The 26,617-nt window shown below is 37.3% G+C and overlaps 1 protein-coding gene across 4 annotated transcripts in view; it reads right to left on the reverse strand.

Moving 5' to 3' along the window:
- LOC132123991 (catenin delta-2-like) overlaps positions 1 to 26,617 on the reverse strand; it is a 316,895-nt gene that overhangs the window by 38,360 nt on the left and 251,918 nt on the right. For all 4 annotated transcript variants that reach the window (XM_059534705.1, XM_059534706.1, XM_059534704.1 and 1 more), the window contains 3 exons: positions 21,191 to 21,404; positions 10,338 to 10,521; positions 683 to 800 (listed from right to left, as the gene is read on the reverse strand). In XM_059534705.1, the coding sequence (XP_059390688.1) occupies positions 683 to 800; positions 10,338 to 10,521; positions 21,191 to 21,404 (516 nt within the window). The remainder of the gene's footprint in view (positions 1 to 682; positions 801 to 10,337; positions 10,522 to 21,190; positions 21,405 to 26,617) is intronic.

Genomic DNA, 26,617 nt, shown 5'->3' on the forward strand with positions numbered 1-26,617 from the left:
TCAAAATACAGCCTATGAAGCCTGAAGAAATATTACAAGAAATTCAAGTACACTATCCCCTGGTTTCACAGACAAGGCTTAAGCCTAATCCTAGACTAAAATGTAAGTCTGAGCTGTTTCAACTGAAAGAAACTTGCACTGACTGATCTTGAAATATAGCAGTGCCTTTGTTTTATCTTAGGATGCACACCAGTAATGTTTTTTTCCTAGTACGTAACTTAAATGTCCTAATTGAACTATGGCCTAATCCTGGTTTAGACTAAGCCCTGTCTGTGAAACCGGGCCTATTGTTTATTAGCCATGCTGTGAGTTTAGAAACTGTGAAGAGAGGTGGTTGAGAGTGCACCGCGGGGGGATTCAGACAGCGGGAACTGTGGGATGGCTGGAATGCTTGCAAGTCTGAAAATGACCAGAGGGAAAGAACTGTGCCACGCTCCAGCATCCACACGCTCTGCTCTTCAATTCTCATTAGGATGGATGCATCCCCTCCACTCTGCTTTAAGCAAGCTGGGTCTGATGGAGGGCTACCCTCAACCCTCCCCGCAACCCTCAAACAGCAGCCAAACATAGAGCTGTTTATTTGTTACCGTAAATTCCATGAACCTCCACACACACTCACAGACACAACAGATTGCCTTAATAGCTCTGGGAGAGATGGACAGATCCCGGGAGGAAAGCTTACCTTGCTATCAATCTCGCTGCTTCCGAGGGAAGTCTGGATGACGAATAGCAGCGTGTCAGTCAGACCCTCGCATTCTCTCATCCGCCGCCGAGCCTCCTCTCCTGCCGAACTCACATTCCTTGGGAGAGAAATGGAGAGAGGGAAGCACAGGTCAGTGATGAGTGCATTAAATCAGGGAGACTGAATCACAAAGATGGAGATTCCCTCCGGGGGAAACAACCACGCTTTACACCGTACCACTGTGACAAACAAAATGCAAAGCTTCACATTTCACAAGTCACTCAAACAAATCTCTCCAAATCTCGCACCTTTGACATCTATTAATATATGAATCTTTTAGTCTTCAGGAGGAGAATCACACACACGGCTAGATATCTGACTGTTTATTTTAGACAGTATAACAGAGGGAGAGCAAGAAATGGATATTGGCATAATTTCAACTGGACAATCCAATAAGGATTCTGATTATTTTGTTGATTGAAAAAAATAAATCAGGAGTGCTCTGCTGAATATGGATGAGGAGCGACTGTAATAAGCTTATTCTACTAACACAAACACAGTGATCTATCCAAATACAACATCTGCAAGTTTAAGTTATTTTTCTGTCCACACTGAAACAGAAAACACTGTAGAATTTGACAAATCTCATCAGATTGGTCAATCAGCATATATTGGATGTTTAAAATGTGACTGTGGGACCAATGAGATTTCATTGTGGGGACAATGACAGTATGTTTCCACAAAATATTAACGTGTGTTCAATATTGATCATAATACGAAATGTTTCTAGCACCAAATCGGCATGATAGAATGATTTCTGAAGAATCATGTGACACTGAAAACTGGAGTAATGATGCTGAAAATTCATCTTTTCCATCACTGGAATAAATTACGCTATAATATATTCAAATAGAAAACGTCATTTAAATTGTAATAATATTTCACAATATTGTTGTTTATTTTTCATCAATTAAATGCAGCCTTGGTGAGCATAAAAGACTACTACAAAATGTATGTTGCTCGTTGTTGCTTCAAAAACATTGAAGATTTATTGCTTGTCATGCCAGGCTATTGTAATGCATTCAATGTCTCTGGGCAAATGAGACAACAGCAGGCATTAAAACTCCATTCACATGTCTATAAGACACACAATAACAGCCAATCACAGTTCTATTAAAGGCTCTATTTCACATCATATCAATGTACTGAAAACGGTTTGATCTCAGCTAAAATCTCCCTTGTGGGTCAGACCGAAAGAATATGACACACGTGTGTATCTATACTTAAACTGCTATATTAAAACAAATGAAACAACTGATACTCAACTCACCAATAAGAGGTAAAACACTTTATACATGGACATTTGAGCTTAGTTCTTGGCATGAGTTGGTGCTGTTCTCACTTAACGGAAGGCTCAATGGAAGCCCTTTGTGCAGGAAATGAAACATCCAAGCACCACGAAGGCCATATGGGAAAATAGTTAATCAAAGGTTATGCTAATGTACATCAGGCTGAGAAGAGCTCTGGGCTCCCAACGCCTGCTTCCCTTTACGCAATAAAACAGTTATGCAGGAGACATAAATGATGAGACATTACTATTCATATCCAAGAGACTAAGACTACCCAAACCAGATGTCAGAAAACACAGCTGCTCTGCTTTCGGTCAGATTTCCAATTTATTTCTAGTTATTTAAAATTCATCTCTGCCAAAGAGCAGTCTGTGAAACAAGCTTCCTAATATTTCAAAATAAAGTCTGTTTATATTCATTTTAAATTGAAAGTCGGACCCTCTGCTAATGTCACAGGGAACGTCTCGATGGATCATTTTGATGGCTTACACTCATTTATAAATGTGGGAAGTAAACCACACAATTGTATGCGCATATGCCACCGTGACCGAAACTAATTGGAACAAACTTCATGAATTATTGATGATGACACCATATAACAGTGGACAGGGCAAAAATTACTTTTGTGTGAAGTTTTCATCCAATGTACAAGAGAAGAGGAAAATAATTAAGTAGATTAATTTAACAGTTCCCTGATTTTTGCACAGTGCAAAAGTAAATATATTCAAAATATATATTTATTCACCCATTTGACTCAAGTAGTGTATCACAACAACTTTCCAAATCTAAGAGTAATTCTGGCTTATTAAACAGTCAAATGAGCTCTATTAACAGCACACATTAATGGGAAGAGAGGAGACCTCAGTGTTTGAGTTCCTCCCTAAACAGAGACCACGAACATCTTCTCCCTCTTCTGCCTGCACCAGCACCAATTAGCATTTCACTTCCCTTGGCCTCCTTCTCCCATTTCCTCTTGGCTCAAAGCAGTTTTTGTGAATGCATCAAACTCTTCCCAGCCAGTAGGAAAAGGTGTCCTGAGGAACACGGGGAGCCTTGCAATTGAGACCGAGCTCAGAGAGATGATTCACTTGTGATGGTGAGTGATGGATGTGACTGAGGGTGGGTCTGCTCGCACTTTGGCAGGAACATAGATGATGCATCATGCTGGCTGAGAGGAGAAAAAGAGTAATCGTTTCATTACTTTTCAAGGTGTGTCATGGTGGACTGATATCAGAGAGGGGGAGAGCGAGGCCGGCAATTAGAGGACGGCGGCGGCTTGATTTATCAGAGCGTCATTTTGATGGAGTATTCCAAAATGATGAAATTATTTAATAAATCCCCCTCGCTGATGCAGCGCAGGGTAATCTGATGCTGACAGGGCAGAAGTGCAAAGTGGCTGATATTGTCCATAAAGCATTTGGGTGTGAATATTTGGCTGGTGGAGAACAGCTAGACACCTACAGATTAACATGCAGCACTGTGTGCTGACTGAGGATGTGTAAGAAAAACTGACAGAGAATAATGGAGCATTATACTACTCGCCATACAGGATATAATGACACAAAGGACGCTCTTATTATATAAATATAATACATTAATATTATATAATAAATATATTAAAATACAATGGCCATTTTTTTATTCATTGTTAGCTTTGTGTGACTCCATGATAACTTTATTCTCACATAATAAAACCAAAAATAATTAAAATTAATAAATAATTAATATTATATAAAATAAAGCTAATAATTAATAAATAAATTAAAATGATGTACAAATGTTTAAATGACAACAACAACAAAAATAAAACACATTTATGTAATATCAATTTATTTGATTAATTATTAGCGTCGCATCACTCCAGTCACTTTCTTCTGACATATTTGAATAAATTAATAAAATTAATAAATAACAACAACGAAAATAATTAATACACATTTAAGTAAAAATATAATAATAATAATAATAAAACAAATACATCATGTATTTTTATTTTATAGCTTATCTTTGCATCACTAATATAATCACATAATAGAATAAATAAATAAAATGAGTAAAATAAGGCTAATAATTAATAACTAAATTGAATAATTAAATTATTATTATTATTACATTTTTTAACATAAATATGTAATGTCCACTCATTTATTACTTATTAGCTTTGCATCACTCCAGTCACTACTTCTCTCAAATTAGAATAAACAATTGAAAAAAAGAATTATAAAATAAAGCGAACAATTATAAATAATAATAATAATTTACTCAATTTACTCAAATATATACTGTTCATGTAACTATTAGCTTTGCATCTTAATTTGCATCTTAATTATTACCTAAGCATGTTCAATTTCGGAAGCCAGGAAGAAGCTGAAGGCAGTGACATTAATGTAGCTAATAATACTGCAGTAATTACAGGAAGGCCTAATAATGTATATGGCTGTCTGGCTGAGATTCATTCAAACAACTTGTTGTCAACACTTCCCCGCTGCTTAATCAATAGAATAGCTTTTACTACTGATAAGCTACAGTTGCAGTTACAAATACAGTTGAACTAGCATTATCTGCAGCATTATCATTGCTGAGAGAGCCACAGATAAATCACACACACAAACACACACAACCTTGTAATCTGTTTTAAAACAGCCCAAACCACTTAAGCTAGCTCTAAAAATAACAGAGGCTTGGGTGAGTCTTTTGAGCTATCAATGTCATCTTTGACTATCAGTAAGATGCTGAACAGTGGCCTATCAAAATAACCCTTGCTTAGTCCACCATCCATTAGTGCATATCACCTCCTCATAACAATGCATTGTATACTTGTTATATTAATCAGAGTATAAAGGGACACAAAAGTGCCTGCCATTCTGATGGATGCAAATGATCCAGCTTTCAAACAAACAAACAAAATTCCCTCCAAAAGCTGAAGTTACCACTGGCTCACTGATCCCTTGGAGGTGTGAACTTGTCAGAATTAACAGGCCACTACATCAGTGACCTCCTATTCTCTCATCATCTTCTTCTCTTCTGCTTTGCCTTAAGAAAGTGGTATGCCAAGAATGCAATGAAATGAAAATGACACTGAAATCAGCATCATGACTGAAGTTTAAGACTTATGTGAGGTCACATGATTCACTGTGAATCGTCAGACATGCTCCAGTTAATTTTACACAGTTAATGAGCCCTTTAGATTTTATTGCTTATTCGCTTCAATTTGAATTTCACTTTAATTCTGTCACCCACACACTCCATATAATTAATTAGCACACTTTGTTAGCAAATTACTTATTGAACACAATTAGCACTGTTTTCAATCAAGCACACCTTAAAAATTCCTTACTAAATGAATAGTTAAATGAACTATTCAACAGCTACAATGTGCTCTTGTAAAAAATAAACTTGAAACAATCATTCGGCTGGTGACCACTGGGAATCTAGAGGAAATGTCATTGTCAGACTGATTTAGCATTTGAATACTAAACATTTTCTAAACCTTGTCTGCAAGAGACAGATTTTGACAGATTTTCTGTTTAGATGAATTGTGAGGTTTCATGACAGCAGTCAAAATGAAGATGTGCCAGGTCTCTAGTCGGCTGACACTAGACATAGGGTGGCTACCACGGTTACAGAAGCCAAATGGCAAAGTGAGCTAGAAGCACCAGAACATCTGGAGCACCAACAGCACAATTTCCTGCAGGAGCACCTGCAGTCCAACACGGACCTCCACAGCTGCTCAAATACTAAACACAATCACCCACTGTGAGAGAGCTTCTTCAGTGTCTTGTAAAGCCTATTAAAATGTGTTTCAATCTCAGAAATGTCTGTACATTTTTTTTTTTGAATGTCTCCAAGTTTCCATTTATTTGATCAAAAACACAGTAAAAACTGTACTATTATGAAATGTTATTACACTTTAAAAGAACTGTTTTCTATCTGAATATATTTTAATATGTAATTTATTTCTGTGATGGTAAAGATGAATTTTCATCAGCCATTACTTCAGTATTCAGTGTCACATGATCCTTCAGAAATCGTTCTAATATGCTGATTTGGAAACCATGATTTTCTTTCCATGAATCTTTGATGAATTTAAGGTTCAAAAACATTTTGCTGAGTCTTTGCTGTCAGTTTTGATCAAATTAATGTTACCTTGTATAATACAAATATACATTTCTAAAAGTCTTACTGATGCCAAACATTTGAACAATGGTTAATACACAATATAAATCTAATTTTACAAGTTACATTTGCATAAAATTAACTTGAAGTCACATACTAGTGAAAATTATGTTGTGAACAAATTAAAGCAGTAACAAAAAACGAAAGAAATCACAACATTGAATATAATAATGCCACTATTTCAGAAGATCAAGTTTTCACAAGGAGTTTTTACACATGTTAATTTAATATTTGAAATATTCAAACATTTGGTGTAGTTTTGCAGTTTTTCCATCAACTAAAATATTTTTAGTCATTGTAAATTTGGGATAGTTCGCCCAAAATTTAAATTTGTGTCATCATTTACTCACCCTTGTGTCGTTCCAAACCTGTATGAGTTGTTTTCTTATGTTGAACGTAAAATAAGGCATTTTGAAGATTTCTGGTATAATCAAACAGTTGGTGGTTGCCATTCACTTCCATATTAGGAAAAAATGCTATGGAAGTCAATGGCAACCACCAACTGATTACCAGCAATCTTCAAAATATCTTCTTTTATGTTCAACATAAGAAAGCAACTCATCCAGGTTTGGAACGACATGAGGGTGACTAAATGACAGAATTTTATCCCTTTAAGTTTCTGTAATCAGCAGATCTCTCAAGAGGCACAAATTTTGTTTATCTGACAAGTATTAATGTGATATGAACTGTTGATCACGTATGAATAAAGATTCAAAGCAAAGGGTTGCAAGTCAGTGTCAGTGGTGCTTTAGTAATTTCCAGCAATATTCCACACAGAGCACAAACAAACTCATGACAGGTCTTTAATGCAGTTTCTTAAAAAAAAGGATTAGTCAGTCTTAACTCAAGTTATGTTTACTCTTTGAACTCACTATAGGAAAAGTGCATTTCGCCTCAGAAACAATCCCTCAATCAACATTTGATGGATGGGGGGAAGCTCTGACACAATTATGAAAGGAAAAGATTTGTAAGAGCTGGCAGCCGTTCAGGTTCCATTAAGATCCTACTGAAAGCTGATGAGCTGCTGAACCTTAACAGAGAATAGAGCTGTTAACTGTGTAAACGACTGGTTCATCCATTCACTGAAGTCTAACAGAGAAAGCAAGAAGGAGAATATTGTGATGCCTTTTTGGGATGTCATGAGGGATTGTGTTTTGTGACTGAGAAAATCTCTTTCTATTAGATAGATTTCTGTGCCCATGGAGACCTGCAGGTTTCAGAAATTTGATTTCTGCTTGTGGAAGTGATTTACAGCAGCAATGTGTCTAAGTCCCATTGGGATGAGGCTCAATTCCAAAAACACTGCTTCACTTATTTTTAATGGCTTGCTCAAGAGTTCCCGCCCTCAAGGGAGAGAAAAAAATCCCACCCTGACGAACATCAATTTGAATTGAAGTACTTAATTGTCAGAAATTAGGAGAAATTGACAACTCGACTGTCTCCAAAGAGATACCCAGAAAAGACAGCCAGAATGTAATGTACAGTAAATGCCTCAGTCAAATTACCATGAAACATTTTCAAGGCACCTGAAATATTTGAAGCAAAGCATGCTGCATATTTCAATGTTTTAATGTCCAATATGCTTACATGTTAAATAAAACATCTAACCGGCTCATTAGAGTCATTCATTTGGGGAATGACTCTTGTTTTTGTTCATAAGAGTCAGTTGTTTGTGAACTGAACTACACTGATCATGCTTATGTTTTTGATTCAGTAAGAAGAACCTGTACATAAGAGTCATTTGCTTGTAGATCACATAACACATGTATGTTTCAGTTCACTTAAAATAACTAGAACTTGCAGGACATTTTTTCAAGATTTGTTAAACATACAATAGGTTAGGTTTTTGACTCACTTAACAGAATCACATACAAGTACAAGTCACACTACACACTATCACACTACACTGGACTGACTATGTTTTTGATTCACTAAAATCAAAGTCATTTGTTTGTAAATCAAATACACTGGTCTTGTTGTATGTTTCTTATTCATTAAATATAACCTATTAATACAAGTCATTTGCTCAAAAAACACACTTTTCTGGTATCGCCATTAACCATTCCAATTCACATTCGCCATTCACTAAAAGAACCTATTCATAATGAAGTGTTTTATGAAGAAGTCTTCTTATAATGAAGAATGAAGTCTTTTGCTTCTGAATCTCACTATACTTGTCTCGCTGCATGTTTATGATTCACTAAAAATAACTGGAAAGATTGTGGAAATATCAATGAAAGAACTGTGGAAAGATTACTCTGAAAATCCATATTAGATTTCCAAACTCATCCGTCAGATTAAAGAATCACAGCGCTAAACTATCATAAGCAACTAGCTGTAGCTGTACAAAGAATGAAAATGTAGTAGAGGATATCCACAATCACACAGTCTGCATAAGATACACATTTCACTTCCTTAAGCGTGTGCGTATCTGACAGACTCATATGCGGAGGATGGTAATTGCCTGTTTACAACGCTCCTGCAGAAGATGATTTGTTGAAACAAAAGACACTGCCATTCACTCTGAGGGGTAATTCACTGCTAGAATCAGAAGCAGACTTGTCATTTAGAGAAAAACTAAAATCAGAGGATATAACGACTGCTTGTATTTGCATATCAGTGTGTATTTGCATACAGTACATGCACATCTGTTCATGTAAATTCAAAAATATCTTATAGAAGGTAAAAATAAAATTGATAACTGTTAAGTTTAGTGAAAATGCAAGTCTTAAAAGGAAGGAAATCTTAAAAGCAAACAAAAGTGGCGTGCTCCTCTCACAGCACTGACTCTAATGTAGTTTTAATACTGCGCTGTTGCTATGGATACAAGAATTAAACCTAACGTGAGACAAACTCAACCCAAGAGAATCAACACTTTCGCAGTTATTTTTCAACCAACTCTTGACAACAAGAAGCAATGTATAAATCACAACAAGCTAGATTTGCACTCCACATAAACATCATGCATTATTGCATAAATCATGAATCAGTCCTCTTCCTTGATGCAGAAGAGACAGGAACGATATGGTAAATCTTTACTCAACATGACAAAGCCATACAGGTTATGATTCAGTTTTACCTGCGGGCAATCTAGAGTTACGAATGAACAGAACAGACGTGGCTGGGGGAAATGGCTTGTCAGGCTTGTTCCTCATTCCGTGTGGATTAGGAGGGAGGTGTAAAAATACCAAACCCTTGGTTTTTTTTTTGTCAGTTCATTAAAGGAAAAATCGTTCTTAGTGGTCCAGATATGAAACTATCTTCTCTACATCACGTGGCCAGCTGCCATAGAAACAGCCACACTGTTCAGACCACAATCTGTTCTTAATACAGATTTGCCTTTTACAGTCTATTTACAATCATTGGGGATGTGACTGTATCTGCGTTCCAAACAGGCACCGTATGTGAATTGTTTTGTAAATGCAATCTGGGTTATAGTTTCACAGGTATATGTGAATGAAATCTGCAAAGTTGTCTATCTTTTTCATTCAGCATTCATTTCTTTGAGGTCAAGAGCCACCACTTAGATGAACATGTCAATATATGTGTTTATTTGATCAAAATACATTAGAAAGAGTAACAATTTAAAATATTATTACAATTAAAAACAAGAATATTTTTAAATGTAATTTATTCCTGTGCTGCTTAATATTTTTGTGGATACATTTTTCATTTATCTTTCATCAATTCTTTGAGAAACAGAAAACTTTTTTTTAGAACATTATAAATGTCTTTTTTAAATGTCACTTTTGATTATTTTGATGTGTTCTTGCTCAATAAAAGTATTAATTTCTGTCAAAAAACAAGAGTGTACACTCTTCATTACACAGTTTCTGTGTAATTCCAACATGAAGTCGGTCTTATGTAGAACTACACATTCATTTCAATGTGCGAATTTATGCACAAATGTATCTGTGAACAATCCACACAAAATCTGCAAAAATATCTGCAGTCATGTAGTTCCAAACCCATATGACTTTAACTCTGTGATGCCCATTTATTTTCATTATATAGACAAAAACTATGTAAAATATATTCTTTTATGTTGTACATAAGTCATAAGCAGTTTGGACTGGTACCCTGTAAATGAACGTTCTTCCATTCTAAAAGAAAAGCACCCACATACTCACCTCAGGCAGCCGGTGGCATTGCGAAGTACTTGGGATGTGTGCATTTGAAGCTTGCGGTCCTCCTGATGTGGGGAGACGTCCCAGGTGGAATGGGGTATAATCACGGTGTTGGTCAAGACGGCTAGAGCGTCCTGGATTATAGGCATCTTCAGAGCGTCACACGAGGACAGGTTCCACAACACACCTGCACAAGACAAACACATAAGCGCAATGTTTGAAATAACAAATAGGTAAAGCCATCTCTACTGCAACATTTGTGAACCATATTAAAGGAGTAGTTCACCCAAAAATGAAAATTTAATGACAATGTATTCACACCCTCAGGCCATCCAAGATGTAGAGGAGTTTGTTTGTTAATCCTAATAGATTTGGAGAAATTTACCATTACATCCCATGCTCACCAATAGATCCTCTGCAGTGAGTGGGTGCCGTCAGAATGATAAAAACATCACTATAATCCACAACACAACTCCAGTTTATTAATTAACGTCTTGTGATGTGAAAAGCTGCATATTTGTAAGAAACAAATCATTAACCATTACTAAGACATTTTTAACTACAAACTCGATTAATGGGCAAGCGATGTAATGCTACATTTCTCCAAATCTGTTTTGATGAAGACATATGGATGTCCTGAGGGTGAGTAAATTTTCAATTAATTTACATTTTTGGGTAAACTATTGTGCGGCTTATACTTTGAGATCCCTGCTTGAAAGTGTCATTGCAGCAATGCACAAGAAATAATGCTTTTCTATTACTACTTTTTCAGAGGGGTAAAAAAATTCACAGAACATTGTCAATTCTGTGCTTGAGCTACTGTAGCCTGAGACAGGTTTTGACAACATCTCACACAGACTTGGAGACCCACACAAATGTAAAGCTGAACACCGGAGAGAAAAAAAAACATAATTTGACAAGCTTTAGAGCCTGCGGTCTCACATTACAATGGCGGACTAACAGCATTTTACCAAACTCCTCCACAGCTTCGCCAAGACTCAGAGGGAGGACTTATGCAATATGATTTACTAAATGCAATTCATATAAAACAACTCCTCTGTACTGCACAAACCTTTAGATTACATCTGAGAGATTGCATTTTTTTAAACAGATTAAAATGCTACAACAAACAGAATTTCTTAGTCGTCTAAAATTAAACAGCCTACACATAGGAACAAGGCTAACTTACACACTATTAAAAACATGCCAAGGCTTAATATCTTTGGTTCCACGTACTGTAGCACGTCACTGTTATTGCCATCACTGCAGCCATTAGAGATTTGTCAAAGCCATTCTTGCAGAAACATCATATTTGCCTCAGACAGTAATTTGATAAACAAATAGAAACAATGGAGAAGAAAAGGACGGAGACATTAGCATTTTAATTTTTGTTTAGGAATGGAGAATGACAATGGAAGAGACAATCAAAATGTTTGTTCGGTCAAGACCTTTTGTTCTCCAACATATGCATAACTCTGATATGTAGTTCCATACTTCAGTATGTTGAAAGATCTGAAGGATAAAAATTTAACAGATACTGTTAATTTGCATATAATTGTGTGGGAGGTATGTCCTAAACCAGCAGAGATCAACCAGCCATAGTCTGTGGGCATAAAAGTCATGTGACTACACAGCAATCTCCTTTATGACTGGTAAGAAAAGCCCCTCATTTTCATGTTTTTGACTAGAAACAATGCACCTAATTAGACTTTCAAACATGCTAATTATTGCATCTCTTCCTCCAGATCCCAAAGACAAAATTCCTACAATTCTACAGCTGACTAACAATATCATCACGACACAAGGTTTCATCAGTTTGTATGCAAACATCTCAAGACCTGCACAGACAGCTCTAATTTTCTTACGTCACCACGTCATCATTTAAATAAAAGGTACAGTAGTATGCCGCTCCGAGCATTACAAAATTCCAGGCCACTTACACCATCGCTCATCAGCTTATTTCAAGTTGCAACCAGATGAAACTCTTATTAAGGCTGTAGGAGGTCAATTTCAACAAGCAGTCAATACTTAAACATCCCGCAAATGAGAAATAACCAATTTAGCCATGTGTGCAGCTAATTAGCCTATCATGAGCTCATCGATATCTCACCTGAGATCTGAGGCGGTAATTTATCCTGTGAGATGTTATATCACAGAGGATAAATCTAATTTAATCCTAATCCTAAAACTGCAAGGAGAAAAATTTATTTTTGTAGGACACTTTTCATGCTAATATAAAACCATAAATATGGCCAAACAAAACAATTATGTTCTAATCAAGAAAACAGCATAGTAGCTTGAATAGATGCATGCTTTTAGCATGCTCCTGTTTTATTAGATTCACTTTACATTATTTCTGCAGTTGTATAACTACAAACAACTCTCTTCGTAGCTGTAAGCATTATCAAAAATTTCATAAACATACATTAAAGAAAAAGGGTCGAATTCTGCAAAGCTTTACAAACTCTGAAAATGGACATTATATTTATTTATTTAGCAGATGCTTTTAGACAATAATACTAGTGGCGTTTAAATGCAGAATATTTAAGAGATTTAACAAAGCACAACCGTGATCGACCACTTTTCACTGGCCTAAAAAAAAGGAATAAAGTGGCTTATTGAAAGAAATTCAGCAAAATAAATTAGCAGTTATTTAAAAAAAAATGTTTTAACTTTATGGTTACGAATTTCCTACCAATATTTTGCGTTCTACATTATGGGCTGTGCATCACAACTTCAAAAGAGGTGACAGAGAGAGACTGAACTCAGGAGAGATTCACACACAGTTCATACACAGAAGTTTGGCTTCATCTCACCTCCTGCTGTACCGAATGGACGGCCTTGCAGGGGTTCTGCTATTGCCTGTAAGGGAAGAGCTTCCTGCTAAAAGCCACTTTGTGTCACTCAGCACTACAAAAAAATTAGCAGATGTCAGAATGGAGGACAAACTCTAAAAACAGCAATGATGACTAATCGCAGAACAAATATGCAACCTATTAGAATGAAGCCGACCTTCAACATCAATCCAGCCGCTCCTTCCCACTGTCCATCATCTTCACAAAGGACACGCAAAATGAGTCAGACCAAACTTCTATTTCTCCCATTTGCTTATCTTCACTTTTCCTCTCATTCTATGTCCCATTCTCTCTCTCTCTCCCTCCATTCTTTAGAAAACTACTCACTTTTATGAGTCAGTATGAAGAGGTGGCAGTTGAATAGTTGATGACGCTGACCTTGCCAGCATCTTGCTCTCAAACACACACACACACACACACACACACACACACACACACACACACACACACACACACACACACACACACAGCTGTTAGCCTTTATTTCCAGAGCCCAGGAGGACCCGTGGTGGCTGATTGCATGTGATGGCGAAAAACATTTCATTGTACTTATTCTGATGAACACCTCATCTCTTCAACACAAGCCTTAAAAGGGCAGACTTAGTATTTCTAAACTAAGGTGGGCATGTCAAGCAGAGCAGTTGTATATAAAAAATTATATTTGTCACAGGGGTTACTTGTAATAATCCACCTGAGAGAGAAATAAGATTCACAGCACAAGCTCAACAATTGCTGTATACTTTCAGAAAAAAGGGTACAAAAGCTGTGACTACAGTGGGTATAGAAAAGAACCCCCCCCCCCATAACACTTTTAAAATAATCACATTTTGTTGCTTTGCAGCCAGAAATGAAGATGGACACAGATTTAGGTTTATCCAGCTGTATTTACTGAAATGTGAAACTTTGTAAAAAAAAAAAAAAAAAAACTACAACGACCCGTGATAGAATAATTATTACTTCCAATATAATATTGAAATTGCTACAATTTTTGCACTCTAAGCAGTACATTTTTTGACATTCGATCAGGTTCTAGCAAGAATATGTTTTGTGTAAACAATGTTCAAAGGTTTAAAGTGCAAAAAAGTTACAATTATTATAACAGCCACAAGAAACTTCAGATGATCAGTTATCTGTTTTAAAATTCCATCCACCTTTCATTGTGAAAGTAAGCAACTTTCTTTGAATGTGGGAGATTTTGATTTATTAGCCACCATATGTAAATAAGCAGAGGAATAACAAAGTCCTGCAAAACCGTAAAGCTATTTGTGCTACATTATAATTAGCACAAATATATACAAATATATAATTATAATTACAAAAATACATTAAAATAATATGATAAGAATTAGTTTGCAATATCAAACAGAATAACAAGTTGTTTCGTACATCTAAAAATAAATGGAAATGTATGATACAGAAAACCTTGCATAGTCAAATTGCCGCATCAACTATTACAATTAAAAATAAACTGCATCTTAATATGTATAAGTTTATGAGGTGTGCTTCTTATTGCTACTTATAGAAGTCTTTCATTTTCTAGACTTCTTCACTTTCTAAAGTCTTTGAAAAAAGCATGCATTCTGAGAAGGGAAGAACAACATTGATTGCTGAACTGAGAGAGTATCTAATCAGAGACGGCTTCTCATGAGGGAACGAGAGAAAGAAAGAAAGAGAAAGAGAGGAAGGCTCAATGCTAGAGCACTACAAGGACATAATTGTCGTCAGTGGTGACATTGACCAAGATCAAATCGCATGCCAGCAGAACACAGGCCTAGATTTAGACTGCTTCATTTAACCAGGGTCTCTCACTGTAAGAGCAAAAATCCCACAGACATCTTCACCATACTGCATGACTGAGTAGAGAAAATATAAACTGTTACATTTTTCCAATGTTAGAAAAAGTCATTAATTTACAGTTTTAATAAATTAGTGGAAAAACTTTGTAGCTAAAACATCACTTAGTTATTTGCTCAAACATAAGTTTAGGGTTTGAACAAACCCCAAACTCTAAGTATTAGAGATGCACTACATCCTTTGATGCATTCCTTCTAAAGCAATGATATATTCTGCCAATTTTTCAATTTATTACATATTTGAGAGTTTCTTCCTGTTTTAGGATTAAGATCCTCATCTATCACCAATAATAATGGACATCTATAGACTACAGCAACTATTTAACCATTTAAGACAGATCCTAAACCAATCATTTAAGGGGCATTGGTCTGCTAAACTCTGAGCTCTATTCTCTAACAAAGGACCACTAAGTTTGTCAATGACTGTCCAACCATAATCCCAAATGCTCTTAATATTTGGGTTCAGTAAGATTTGTTTTTTGACAGAAATTAACTTTTATACAGCAAAGATGCATTAAATTGACAATGAAGACATTTAGAATCTTATCAAATATGTATAATTCAAGTGCTGTTTGTTTGAACTTTCTATTTACCAAAAAAATTACAAATAAATAAAATAAATACATGTATCATGGTTTTCGTGCATTTAGGATTTTAAGGTTTTTTGGCTAGGTTTAAAGGAAAAGAGCACTTTTAGATAAATAACGCAATCATTTAAAAGTTCTTAATTAAAGTTCATTATGAACAACAGGATTGCTTGTAATAAAGATTTAAATGCCAAAGAAAATGCAGTTGAGCTGACTGTTTCTTCCAATGGTAAGTTTTAATTTAGAATGTTTGTGATAACGTAAGAAAAAGTTTAAATGTTTTGCTTTAGCAACTTAATATATAAATCTAAAAGTAAATGCAAAGGTAAAAAATCACTGAATAATTGATGAAAGATTGTATTACTGTACTGTGTAGAAAATAATCACAATGTTGAAAAAGCATTTTGAGTAACAATAATTGGATTTAAAATCAAAATAATGGATAAATGTTGTACAGTGCATGATCAAACATTTAGGTGAGAAAATAATAATAAAATAATAATAATAAAAAAGTCCCCCTCCAGCCCTCAAATGAAAAAAACAATAATCCTCTCACAAGGAATTAATTTTCAAAAATGAAATTCAGGCCCTGAATATGTCAGGATATATACACGAGGACAACAAGGTAAGTAGGATTCAGAAAGCTTTAATAGTAGAATGGCAGGAGATCGTCAGATGAAACAGACAGATGCAGTAATAAGTGCGATGATGATATCTTGCAGAGGAATGCTTGGATGTAGAAAGGATATGCAAACCGGGATACACAGGAAAGGATCACAGGAGAATCGAAGAGTATTCAGGAGGAATTGCTGGGTCTTGGGCAGAGAAGCAGTAGGTAAGTTCTTATGCTGGAATTCCGTAGAGTAACACTGGAACAGCAGAGTATACGAATCTGGAAATCACAGAGAGAATGTAAGCAGGTCGGTTCCTAGTTCAAGGTTCGACGGAGACTGGATGCGAAGTGTGCTCTTTTGTAGTGCTCAGTGGTGTGATTGAACGACAGGTGCAAGTGGTTAATACTCAGGTGATTTTGATCTTTGTGCAGTGGGTGTGAATGAACCTGAATTATCCCTGACAGAATAAATGTCTAAAATCTTGATTGGATCATCACTATAAATAATTCTACATGATAATAAGAAGGCTTTAAAAAGATCGGTGATTGGATCGGCAGATACTGCTTTCTGTGATCGACCTCAAAAATCCTGATCGGAGCAGCCCTAATGTTTCCTTAGAAAGCCACGTTTCTAGCATTTGTAAAACTGCATTTTTCCATCTCAAAAATATATCTAAATTACGGCCTATGCTCTCAATGTCAAATGCAGAAATGTTAATCCATGCATTTATGACCTCAAGGTTAGATTATTGTAATGCTTTATTGGGTGGTTGTTCTGCACGCTTAGTAAACAAACTACAGCTAGTCCAAAATGCAGCAGCAAGAGTTCTTACTAGAACCAGGAAGTATGACCATATTAGCCCGGTCCTGTTAACACTGCACTGGCTCCCTATGAAGCATCGCATAGATTTTAAAATATTGCTTATTACTTATAAAGCCCTTAATGGTTTAGCACCTCAGTATTTGAATGAGCTCCTTTTACATTATAATCCTCTACGTCCGCTACGTTCTCAAAACTCAGGCAATTTGATAATACCTAGAATATCAAAATCAACTGCGGGCGGCAGATCCTTTTCCTATTTGGCGCCTAAACTCTGGAATAACCTACCTAACATTGTTCGGGAGGCAGACACACTCTTGCAGTTTAAATCTAGATTAAAGACCCATCTCTTTAACCTGGCATACACATAACATACTAATATGCTTTTATTATCCAAATCCGTTAAAGGATTTTTAGGCTGCATTAATTAGGTAAACCGGAACCGGAAACACTTCCCATGACACCCTATGTACTTGCTACATCATTAGAAGAATGGCATCTACGCTAATATTTGTCTGTTTCTCTCTTGTTCCGAGGTCACCGTGGCCACCGGATCCAGTCTGTATCCAGATCATAGGGTCACTGCAGTCACCCGGATCCAGTACGTATCCAGACCAGATGCTGGATCAGCACCTAGAAAGGACCTCTACATCCCTGAAAGACAGTGGAGACCAGGACAACTAGAGCCCCAGATACAGATCCCCTGTAAAGACCTTGTCTCAGAGGAGCACCAGGACAAGACCACAGGAAACAGATGATTCTTCTGCACAATCTGACTTTGCTGCAGCCTGGAATTGAACTACTGGTTTCGTCTGGTCAGAGGAGAACTGGCCCCCCAACTGAGCCTGGTTTCTCCCAAGGTTTTTTTCTCCATTCTGTCACCGATGGAGTTTCGGTTCCTTGCCGCTGTCGCCTCTGGCTTGCTTAGTTGGGGACACTTCATCTACAGCGATATCGTTGACTTGATTGCAAATAAATGCACAGACACTATTTAACTGAACAGAGATGACATAACTGAATCCAATGATGAACTGCCTTTAACTATCATTTTTGCATTATTGACACTGTTTTCCTAATGAATGTTGTTCAATTGCTTTGACGCAATGTATTTTGTTTAAAGCGCTATATAAATAAAGGTGACTTTGACTAATGTTAAGTAGCCTAGCTGTTTTCAGCGTTGATCAGAATAATAAGAAATGTCCAATAGGAACCAAATCAGCATATTAGAATGATTTCTAATAGATCATGTGACACTGAAGACTGGGGTAATGACTACTGAAAATTTAGCTTTGCTATCACAGGAATAAATAACATTTTATAATACATTAAAACATTTATAAAATAAAGTAGAAAGATTGATGCAATTGAGTAGAAAAAATAAATGTGATTGAGACACTAATTCTACATCAAGTGCACTATTTGGGGCCAAGCCATATGCTAGAGCATTCAAAAACTTCTTGATGCCAAAGGATTCAGACAGTTTCTAAGGGGATGTTCTGTTGTCTATAGATCAATATCCCATCTGTACTCCACAGTCATGTGATTCATAAAAGAACATGCTCACATGCTCACAGAGCCAAACACTGGTATATTTATCCTTTGCATGGTCTCTGTAAAACCTCTAAACACTTCCTTTAGGAAAACTATATGTCAAAATGTGGTGTAAGGCTTATTGTGTTTGAGGACAGTAAGGACAGAAAGATTGATTTGTGTATCATCAGCTTAACTATTAAAGTGCCCCTATTATTCCTTTTCAACTATTACCTTTCATGCAGTGTGTCATGTAGATGTATGTGAACATAAACTATCTGCAAAGTTGTGAAGCTGATAGTGCACGATAGATAAAGTTATTACCTGTCAAAAAAAAAAGTGTTGGCTTGAAACGAGTCGTCAGTAATTTGAATCTTATTCTGTTACGACTCTATGTCATGAAGTAACACATTTGCATAATGTCCGCCCACGTATTATTTCGCCAACTTGCCTGCCCACATTTCTATAAGATGCTGTATCTTACGCTGTGAGAATAAATTATTTTGATCACATCTCATAATTACAACAAACTTACCAATGAGAAATGTCCTGCTCCTGTCGTGCTTGTCAATCAACCACTTCAACTTAAAATTAAAATTAAATCTATTATCTGTGAAAACTAATGTTTTTTGACCTTGAATGCATGTATACCTGTTTAAGGAGACTCATAAAACAATATTAGCAACCATAAAAATGGCATAATAGGGGCACTTTAAAGTTAAAACCATGAAGCTGAATTATCTGAACATTAGAAACAGAATTGGACCTTGAACAGATCCTTGAGGTACACCATGGTAAACAGTGACAGAGCAAGATTAATTGTAATGTATTGTTGCCTGTCCAAGTGATATGAAGTTAGCCACTGAAAGGCAGTGCCAGTGATAGATAAGATAGTACTGAATGCATTGGTATTCAAACTGTCTCTGAACATATTCCAAGATGGAAAGAATTGTCAAGTTTCTCTTTCTTCCACCTTCTGCATTCCCATTCTGGGAAAAGCTTTGGATAAACGTCACTTTCCCTTGAGGCGAAGCAGACTCTGGTAGCAGGCTGACAGGACACCTGACCCTCAGGTCCAACTGGTTGTAAAAAGGCTACATCTAATTTCTGTATGTCAAAATACACAATATTTCTGCAAATAGGCAGGCAAAACATGACTCAGATGTGCTGCTATGCTTGAGATTGAGAGGCTGAGAATCCTCTGGGCAGCAAAAGACCTTGAGGCTTCCAGTTTGCTGATTAATTTGTGACAGAAAGTCTCTCTAAGTGCCCTATGTGCAATGCATTTAATTTATATGTTAATTTGAATTCAGCGCATAGCAAGAATTTCCAGCGTGGCTTCATTCCAAAGTCTATCCATTCCGTTAAAGAAAATCATTTAGAAACATGTTTGGAAATGCAAAGCCTTTTGTTTTTTTGGGGGACAGGTGATTTATTTTGCTGAAAATATCTCTATCCGTACCTTATCCCTAAAATATGAAGTGGTGGGGGTGGGGAGAACAGAAGATTTTTTTGTAGCATTGGTAAATTAAAGGATGAAAAGTTGTAGTACACATCCTGAACTGGGTTTAGCAGGTTTCACAGCAAAAAAATAAAATACATCACAGACATATCTGTTGAGTGCATGAACACAATGGCCAATGCAGAGGTGTTTAACCCCTTATTTACACTGCATGCATTACGGCTCCGACACGGCCACCGGAGATAGTCAATGATTGTGTTTAAACCAGCCACGCAGACACACGTTTAAGAAGTGTCCCAGAAGAAGCTCTCTATGCCGCTTCACTAAAGTTAGGCACCTAACCTATTTATGACAGACGCCACATCCAAGCCACACAGTAAATACAAAATAAAAGTCACATTCCATAGTTGGAAATTCTGCCCCCCCCCCATCTGAGGGTTGTCCCACCTAAAAATATGATTACAAACCACACTGTGCATTGTAAATAACAATGTTTTATACTTTTAACATTTGTGTAAGTAGTAAAACAACACAAATGAGGCAAAAATGCCATTATGCATTAAAAAATGCATTAAAAATGACAGTAATTCTGTCAAGGCTATTTTAATCACTTAAACATCGGATTAAGTGATTATTACAGATGATGCCAATGTATTTTTGTAGAGCTACTGACATCGGTACTTTTGAGTCACGACAATCTGGAAATATTAAAGTACTAAATAAATAAAGTAATCTAATATTCAAACATCCCTCCACTGTCAATTGCTCTCTAAATAATAAAAGAAAATAATTAATACATCCAAAAGTAAGAATTTCAGAAGAGTTTTCACTTTGAAACAGATCACTAGACAAGCAAATCTGAGGTCTCTGCACTTAGAATTAAAAGAAAATGTCACTCCTGCTAGCATCAAAACCCATTTGAACTTAACTGTGTGACTGCACTGGTTTAGGTGCAAAGATCTCCATTACTCATCATGTTTTAAGAGTCTGAAACTGGTAATTAATTATTACAGCATAAATATACAGAGAACCAACGACTGATCTGGAAAAAACATGAAACACTGTGCCAGAGAAAATTCCTATAATAAAACTTAAACTGAAAAAAGAGGCATATCAAAGCCAGCAGAAGTTCTTACCTGTGACCAGTTCTCTGACTTCCACATCAGAGGTCTTACGCAGCAGGCGGACTAGCGCAGGAATCCCACCACAGTTTTTCAGAGTGATTTTATTATCATCATTGGCTTTGCCGTAAACAAGGTTCCTCAGGGCACCACAGGCGCTTCTGTGTACTTCAGCCATTCTGTGATCCAACAGGTCCACCAACAACTGAATACCGCCCTGCCTTCGTATCTAAGAGAAACAGAGAGGGTAAAGGGTGATGTGCATTTTCATATTTTAAGACTAAAAAGCCATGACAAGAATAATTTTCAAATAAATAAATAAATAAATAGTGAAATTTTTTTTATATATTATATATATATAAAATTATAAATATATATATATATCGTAAATCCTCAAATAAAAAACGGGGCCTTTATTTACCTAAACTGCAGAAGGTAACAGGCTTTTATTTGAAGCAGGCTTTTATTAGAGGCAGGCCTTTATTTCTAATTCCATCTGTTTGATAAGTAATTGTTTTAAATAACCCGTTTTAAATTGAATCAGTTCAGAATCAATCACCAAAAGAATCAGTTCGGTTCAGACGCTCTGTGTGTCAGTCTGCTTCACGCTGAATCACACATGCACAGTATCATCAGCTCCTCGGTTCTCGAATCGGACGCGTCTGACAGAAACGGTTCTCGGTTCAGTGTACTGGCGATCCGAAAACCGATGCAACCAGTTCTTTACTCGAGAACGAGAAACGCTCCGGCAGTGGGCGTGTACGTTCGTTATCTGGCTCTGCTGCACAAATTCCCCCCCGGACTTTATTTAAGACCGACCTTTATTTGTCCATGTTGACCACGCCCCCGGCCACTATAAGAAGCCCGGCCTTTATTTGACTACCGGTTTTATTTGAGGAATTACGGTATACACACACACACACACACACACACACACACACACACACACACACACACATAATTACACACACACACATAATTACACACACACACACACACACACACACATAATTCAGATTCTGAATGCCTGGTGACACCAGTGAGCTGAAAGAGGGTTTGAAAATTCATTCATATTCACATTTTTAGACATGAACTCCTGATTTGAATGCAACTTTAGTTGATCTAATCAAGAATTATTGGTCAGTAAGAACATGGTGGCTTTGGTCTCAACTCACGGGAAGACATTCGAAATGTTGACCTTTCCCTTCCGACATTTGGCAGTGCTGCCTCATATTAATGAAAAAATAAGGAAAGTCTGAATTCAGTATTAAGTCACACCAAAATAGCTTAGTGTCAGCCCTTGAGATCATCTGGAGGATAAATGAACAAAGAGGAGGCACTGAATCCATAACCAGTGTATTTGAAAAATCAATACTAAAGGGAGCTGGGAAATGAATCACTCTTCAGACAGACTGAGAGGTGTGAGTACATCTCTACACTAAAGTCAATTAAAGCCAGCCAAGTTCATTAGAGGTTCCGAGACCACACTACAAAAAGCCATGCGTTACTGAATGCTATGGAAAAACAACACAGATTGACATCAACTCACCCTCAGCCTTCTCATCTTGATATCTGGTGCCATTTTATAATATTTTCAGGATTAGTTCCCTCACAAATGAACACGATTTAGCAAATCAAGGGAACGGATTAGTAAATCGTGCACACGATTTAGCCAAATATTTTTTTCCTGCATGTCATGTGCGGGGCTACGTAGTATATATATAAAAAAACACTGTCTTCCATACAATGAAACTGGATTGTGATTTTTACTGCCAAGCTCCAAAAAGTAAAAAAAAAAAAAAAAGAAAAAAAGAAAAAAAAGCACCATAAAAGTAGCTCAAATACAGGTTTGAAATAACATGAGAGCGAATAAAGATTAAGATATTTTTATTTGATTGTCAATAAAAATCACAATGTCTTCCTTCGTTATTATTTGGTGGCTTAGTTTGTTGTACTTTGAGCCCTTACAGACTAATACACAAGGCAAGCCAAAAAAACGTATTGAAGGATTTGACAAAACCAGCAGGGCTAAGTTATTTTGAGAGAGTCACACCTGTGTCTACCTGCAGATTCATCAACTGATTGCACTATGAATTTCTAATTTCCTGTTGCGCTGTCAACTGGTATACACAATACGCTGCTGCATTAGCTTAAGATGAGTGCAGGAGCAGCCCTGGCAGATGTGCTTCTGGATAGTACATTACTACAGATCAGCGCTCCAGCTATACATTGCCAATCACTCCAATGGAGATTACAAACCTGTTTCTTTGAGTGGCTTTGTCTGAAGGTGAGAAGTGATCTAAACAGTCCATTCAATGAGGATACTTCTCATCCTGTTTTTGGATTGTATTGCATGTACAGCATGAATATTCTAACCACATCTGACAGGAAAAGGCATGGCTCAAACCCGAGAGGCTGACAGACGTGCGTCACCACACAAAAGCCTTCGTTTCATTCATGTTGTGAGATTCGCACTTCTGAGTATGCAGCCCCAGTACACAATGTTTGGAAGCAACAGATGTTTAGAAGCGACAAACAACAGAGGATTAAAACAGGAACTGGGGATGTTTTTGGCAAGTTCTATCAAAAAAGCAGGCCTGGTGAACCAATGGTGGCCTCTTTGTTTGAGAAGTGAACTAATTTTCTGTGAACTCTGAGCAGATAATTAAGAAATTAATTGAGTTTTAACATCATCCTGAAGCAGCGGAGACACTGAGATATTCAATTAGAGGCATGAACAGACAGGACGGAAGTGCTTGCTCTTGACTCTAGAGCACACGTGCAAATGGATATTGACTGATTACATTTTCCCTCCAAAAGGGCTGATAAAGCTGAACTTTAGCCAGAGGCGACCTGCCCAAGACACAGACCTGGGGAGCTTTGCTGGAGCCACCTGCTATAAATAGTGGTGGTCCAGCTGAGGACAAGAAAGAGCTGCCTTTGCACTTGGTCAGTAGTTCAGCAGGAAGACAATAAACACCAGAGCTCGTCCTGTCTGGCTAAAATGCTGGGCTAATCAGTATTCTCCTCACCTCTGCTGTGGGAGATACTGCTCTGTCATCTGATAGCCATTCTCCTTTCCCTTCGAGTCTGCTTCTGTATGTGCTAGTTCCTGTCTGGCTAAAGTTAATTTAAATCTATCTTTAAAAATGTCAATAAGAAAATACCTTCACAACCCATTTGACTTCCGTAATGTATTACGAGAAAATGATGTTTGGATGACCAATTCGGTTGGGTGAGGATATTGCAATAAATTACTCTGACAGTATTTCATGCACTATTTTAAAAACACTGCTACTCAATCAGCAAAGCGTAACATACAACTTCCGGAGTAGTACAATTAATGCAAAAATAACTCATTTGAGCAGGTTCTTTTTAGTGAATCAAAACCATGCAACTGGTTGGTCTAAATGATCATCAAACCAGTGAGTTATTTCCGTAAATTAAAACCACACAGTGCGGCCATTCCAACTTATTCCCAAAATAAATATTCTTGAGAGTAAATTCTTTTTAGTAAATCAAAACCTACAATGGGAACAGTCCAAATGATTATTAAACAAATTATTTGTTGAGCTGGCTCTTTTTAGTGAATCAAAACCATACAGTGTGACAGATTCCAACGGATTCCTTAACGATTCTTTGATTCTTTTCAGCAAATCAAATGATCAAACTAATTGTGAGCAGGTACTTTGTTGGTGATTCAAAAATATATTTTTACTGTATCAATCAATAAGTACCTGTACACTGATTTAAATATCTCGAGCCTTAAAAAGATGAAAAATAAAAATTCTCAAATTTACTTACCCTCATTTTGTTCTAAACCTGTATGGCTGAATTTCATCTTCAGAACATAAAATATATATTTTTTCTGAATGTCTCTTTTCATGCTCCACATCAATAGATGTGTATCCATCCAAAGTTGCAAATTTAACTAATGTGCAAAATTGGAATACCACATAAAACATTTGCAATTGAGCACCGTTTCCATCCAACGAGTGAAAGAGAACAAAATCTTCACTTCCTGATTAACTGGCACTAAATATCAATAAGAACAGTAGAAGCAACTGTTTGCACCTCAAAGCGAGCAGACGAAACAGAATAAATTGCTTTCAGAGGCAGATGCCTGCTGTTTTGGAATGCAGTTGTGTGAGACACTTTAGGAGGCAATTATACAGAAATAACTAGACTACATTCAAGAATGACCATTTCATTCTCATTCTTCATCTAAACATTTCACATGTTGTGCAACAAAAACAGTCCACTGGTTAGTTAGGTTTTACAGTCCCATAGCATAAGACACATGACGTTTGGATGCATGGATGAATTTATTCCATCTCCCAATATTCGCATTGACCTTTTTTGCACGTCAAAAACCACACTTTTTTTTCTAAATTTGGCATTTCCATCACTTCTTTCTGATGTTATACTTCATTTTGCACATAAAAACAGGGTGATGGAAACATAGCTAATGTCAATGGTAACAAAAACTGTTTGTTTCCAACATTCTTCAAAATACCTTATTTTGTGTTCCGTTTCAGTCGGTCACTCTCGACGCCACATCGGTGATGGACGCAAAATGGGATATCGCTTCGATAGACCAATCTACTTCGAGTGTAAACTAAACAAGCCAATGCACATTGGCATGCAATTATTGCATCCAGCTGCCGCCGATCACTGCGTGAGTATAAGAAGGCAGCAGGTGCAATGCATACCAGCTTTTTGCTTTGGAGCCGAGCATTAGTATCGTTCTACTCAACTGTGTCTGCTGTGAACTACGAGTCCAGCCTCCCCCCGACCAGCTGTCGATCTCAGCATCGGAGGGAGAGCTGTCTGGTGAAGATTTGGCCGTGCTGCCGCCCTCCAGGACTGGGGCAAAGCCTGAGTCGGAACCAGAGATTGCAGCTAAAGTAGGGCTCGAGTGGAATCCTACACCGTGTCCCGACCCATCCAGGCTGGATGATTGGTTTCTCGGGGCGGCCCGTGCTGGTTCTTAGTGCCCCGCCCCAGAAAACGGCTGGTGTGCTCCTCCTCCCTCACCACCCTTGATGGCGGTGCCTATGCGGCTTGCGGGGAAGCTACTTCCGCCTTAGCAAGAGCAAGAGGCCCCCGGGAGGGGTGACCCAGAGAGAGGTAGCTTCTTTCTGGGGGATGGTGAAGGCCCCTCTCCCTCCCCTGGAGGAGGGCCAGGCAGAGAATCTGGAAATCTCGACGAGAGAGCAGTTTTCTTCCTCTCTCGGTCCAAAGAGGGCATGGAGAGTTGTGGAATCAGTTGTGCGAGCACAGGGATTTGGTACTCCGGCACCAGAGCCTGTTGGGCCTTCGGGTCAACTGGGAAAACAGCAAACTCTTTCTGAGGCAGAGGATCTCTTTTCTCGGTATGAAGTTGGATTGGGTCGAACAGACAGCACGCCTCACAGAGGAACGTGCGAGGTCGGTGCTAGC

The sequence above is a fragment of the Carassius carassius genome, chromosome 42 (assembly GCF_963082965.1).
Source record: "Carassius carassius chromosome 42, fCarCar2.1, whole genome shotgun sequence".
NCBI classification, from domain to species: Eukaryota; Metazoa; Chordata; class Actinopteri; order Cypriniformes; family Cyprinidae; genus Carassius; species Carassius carassius.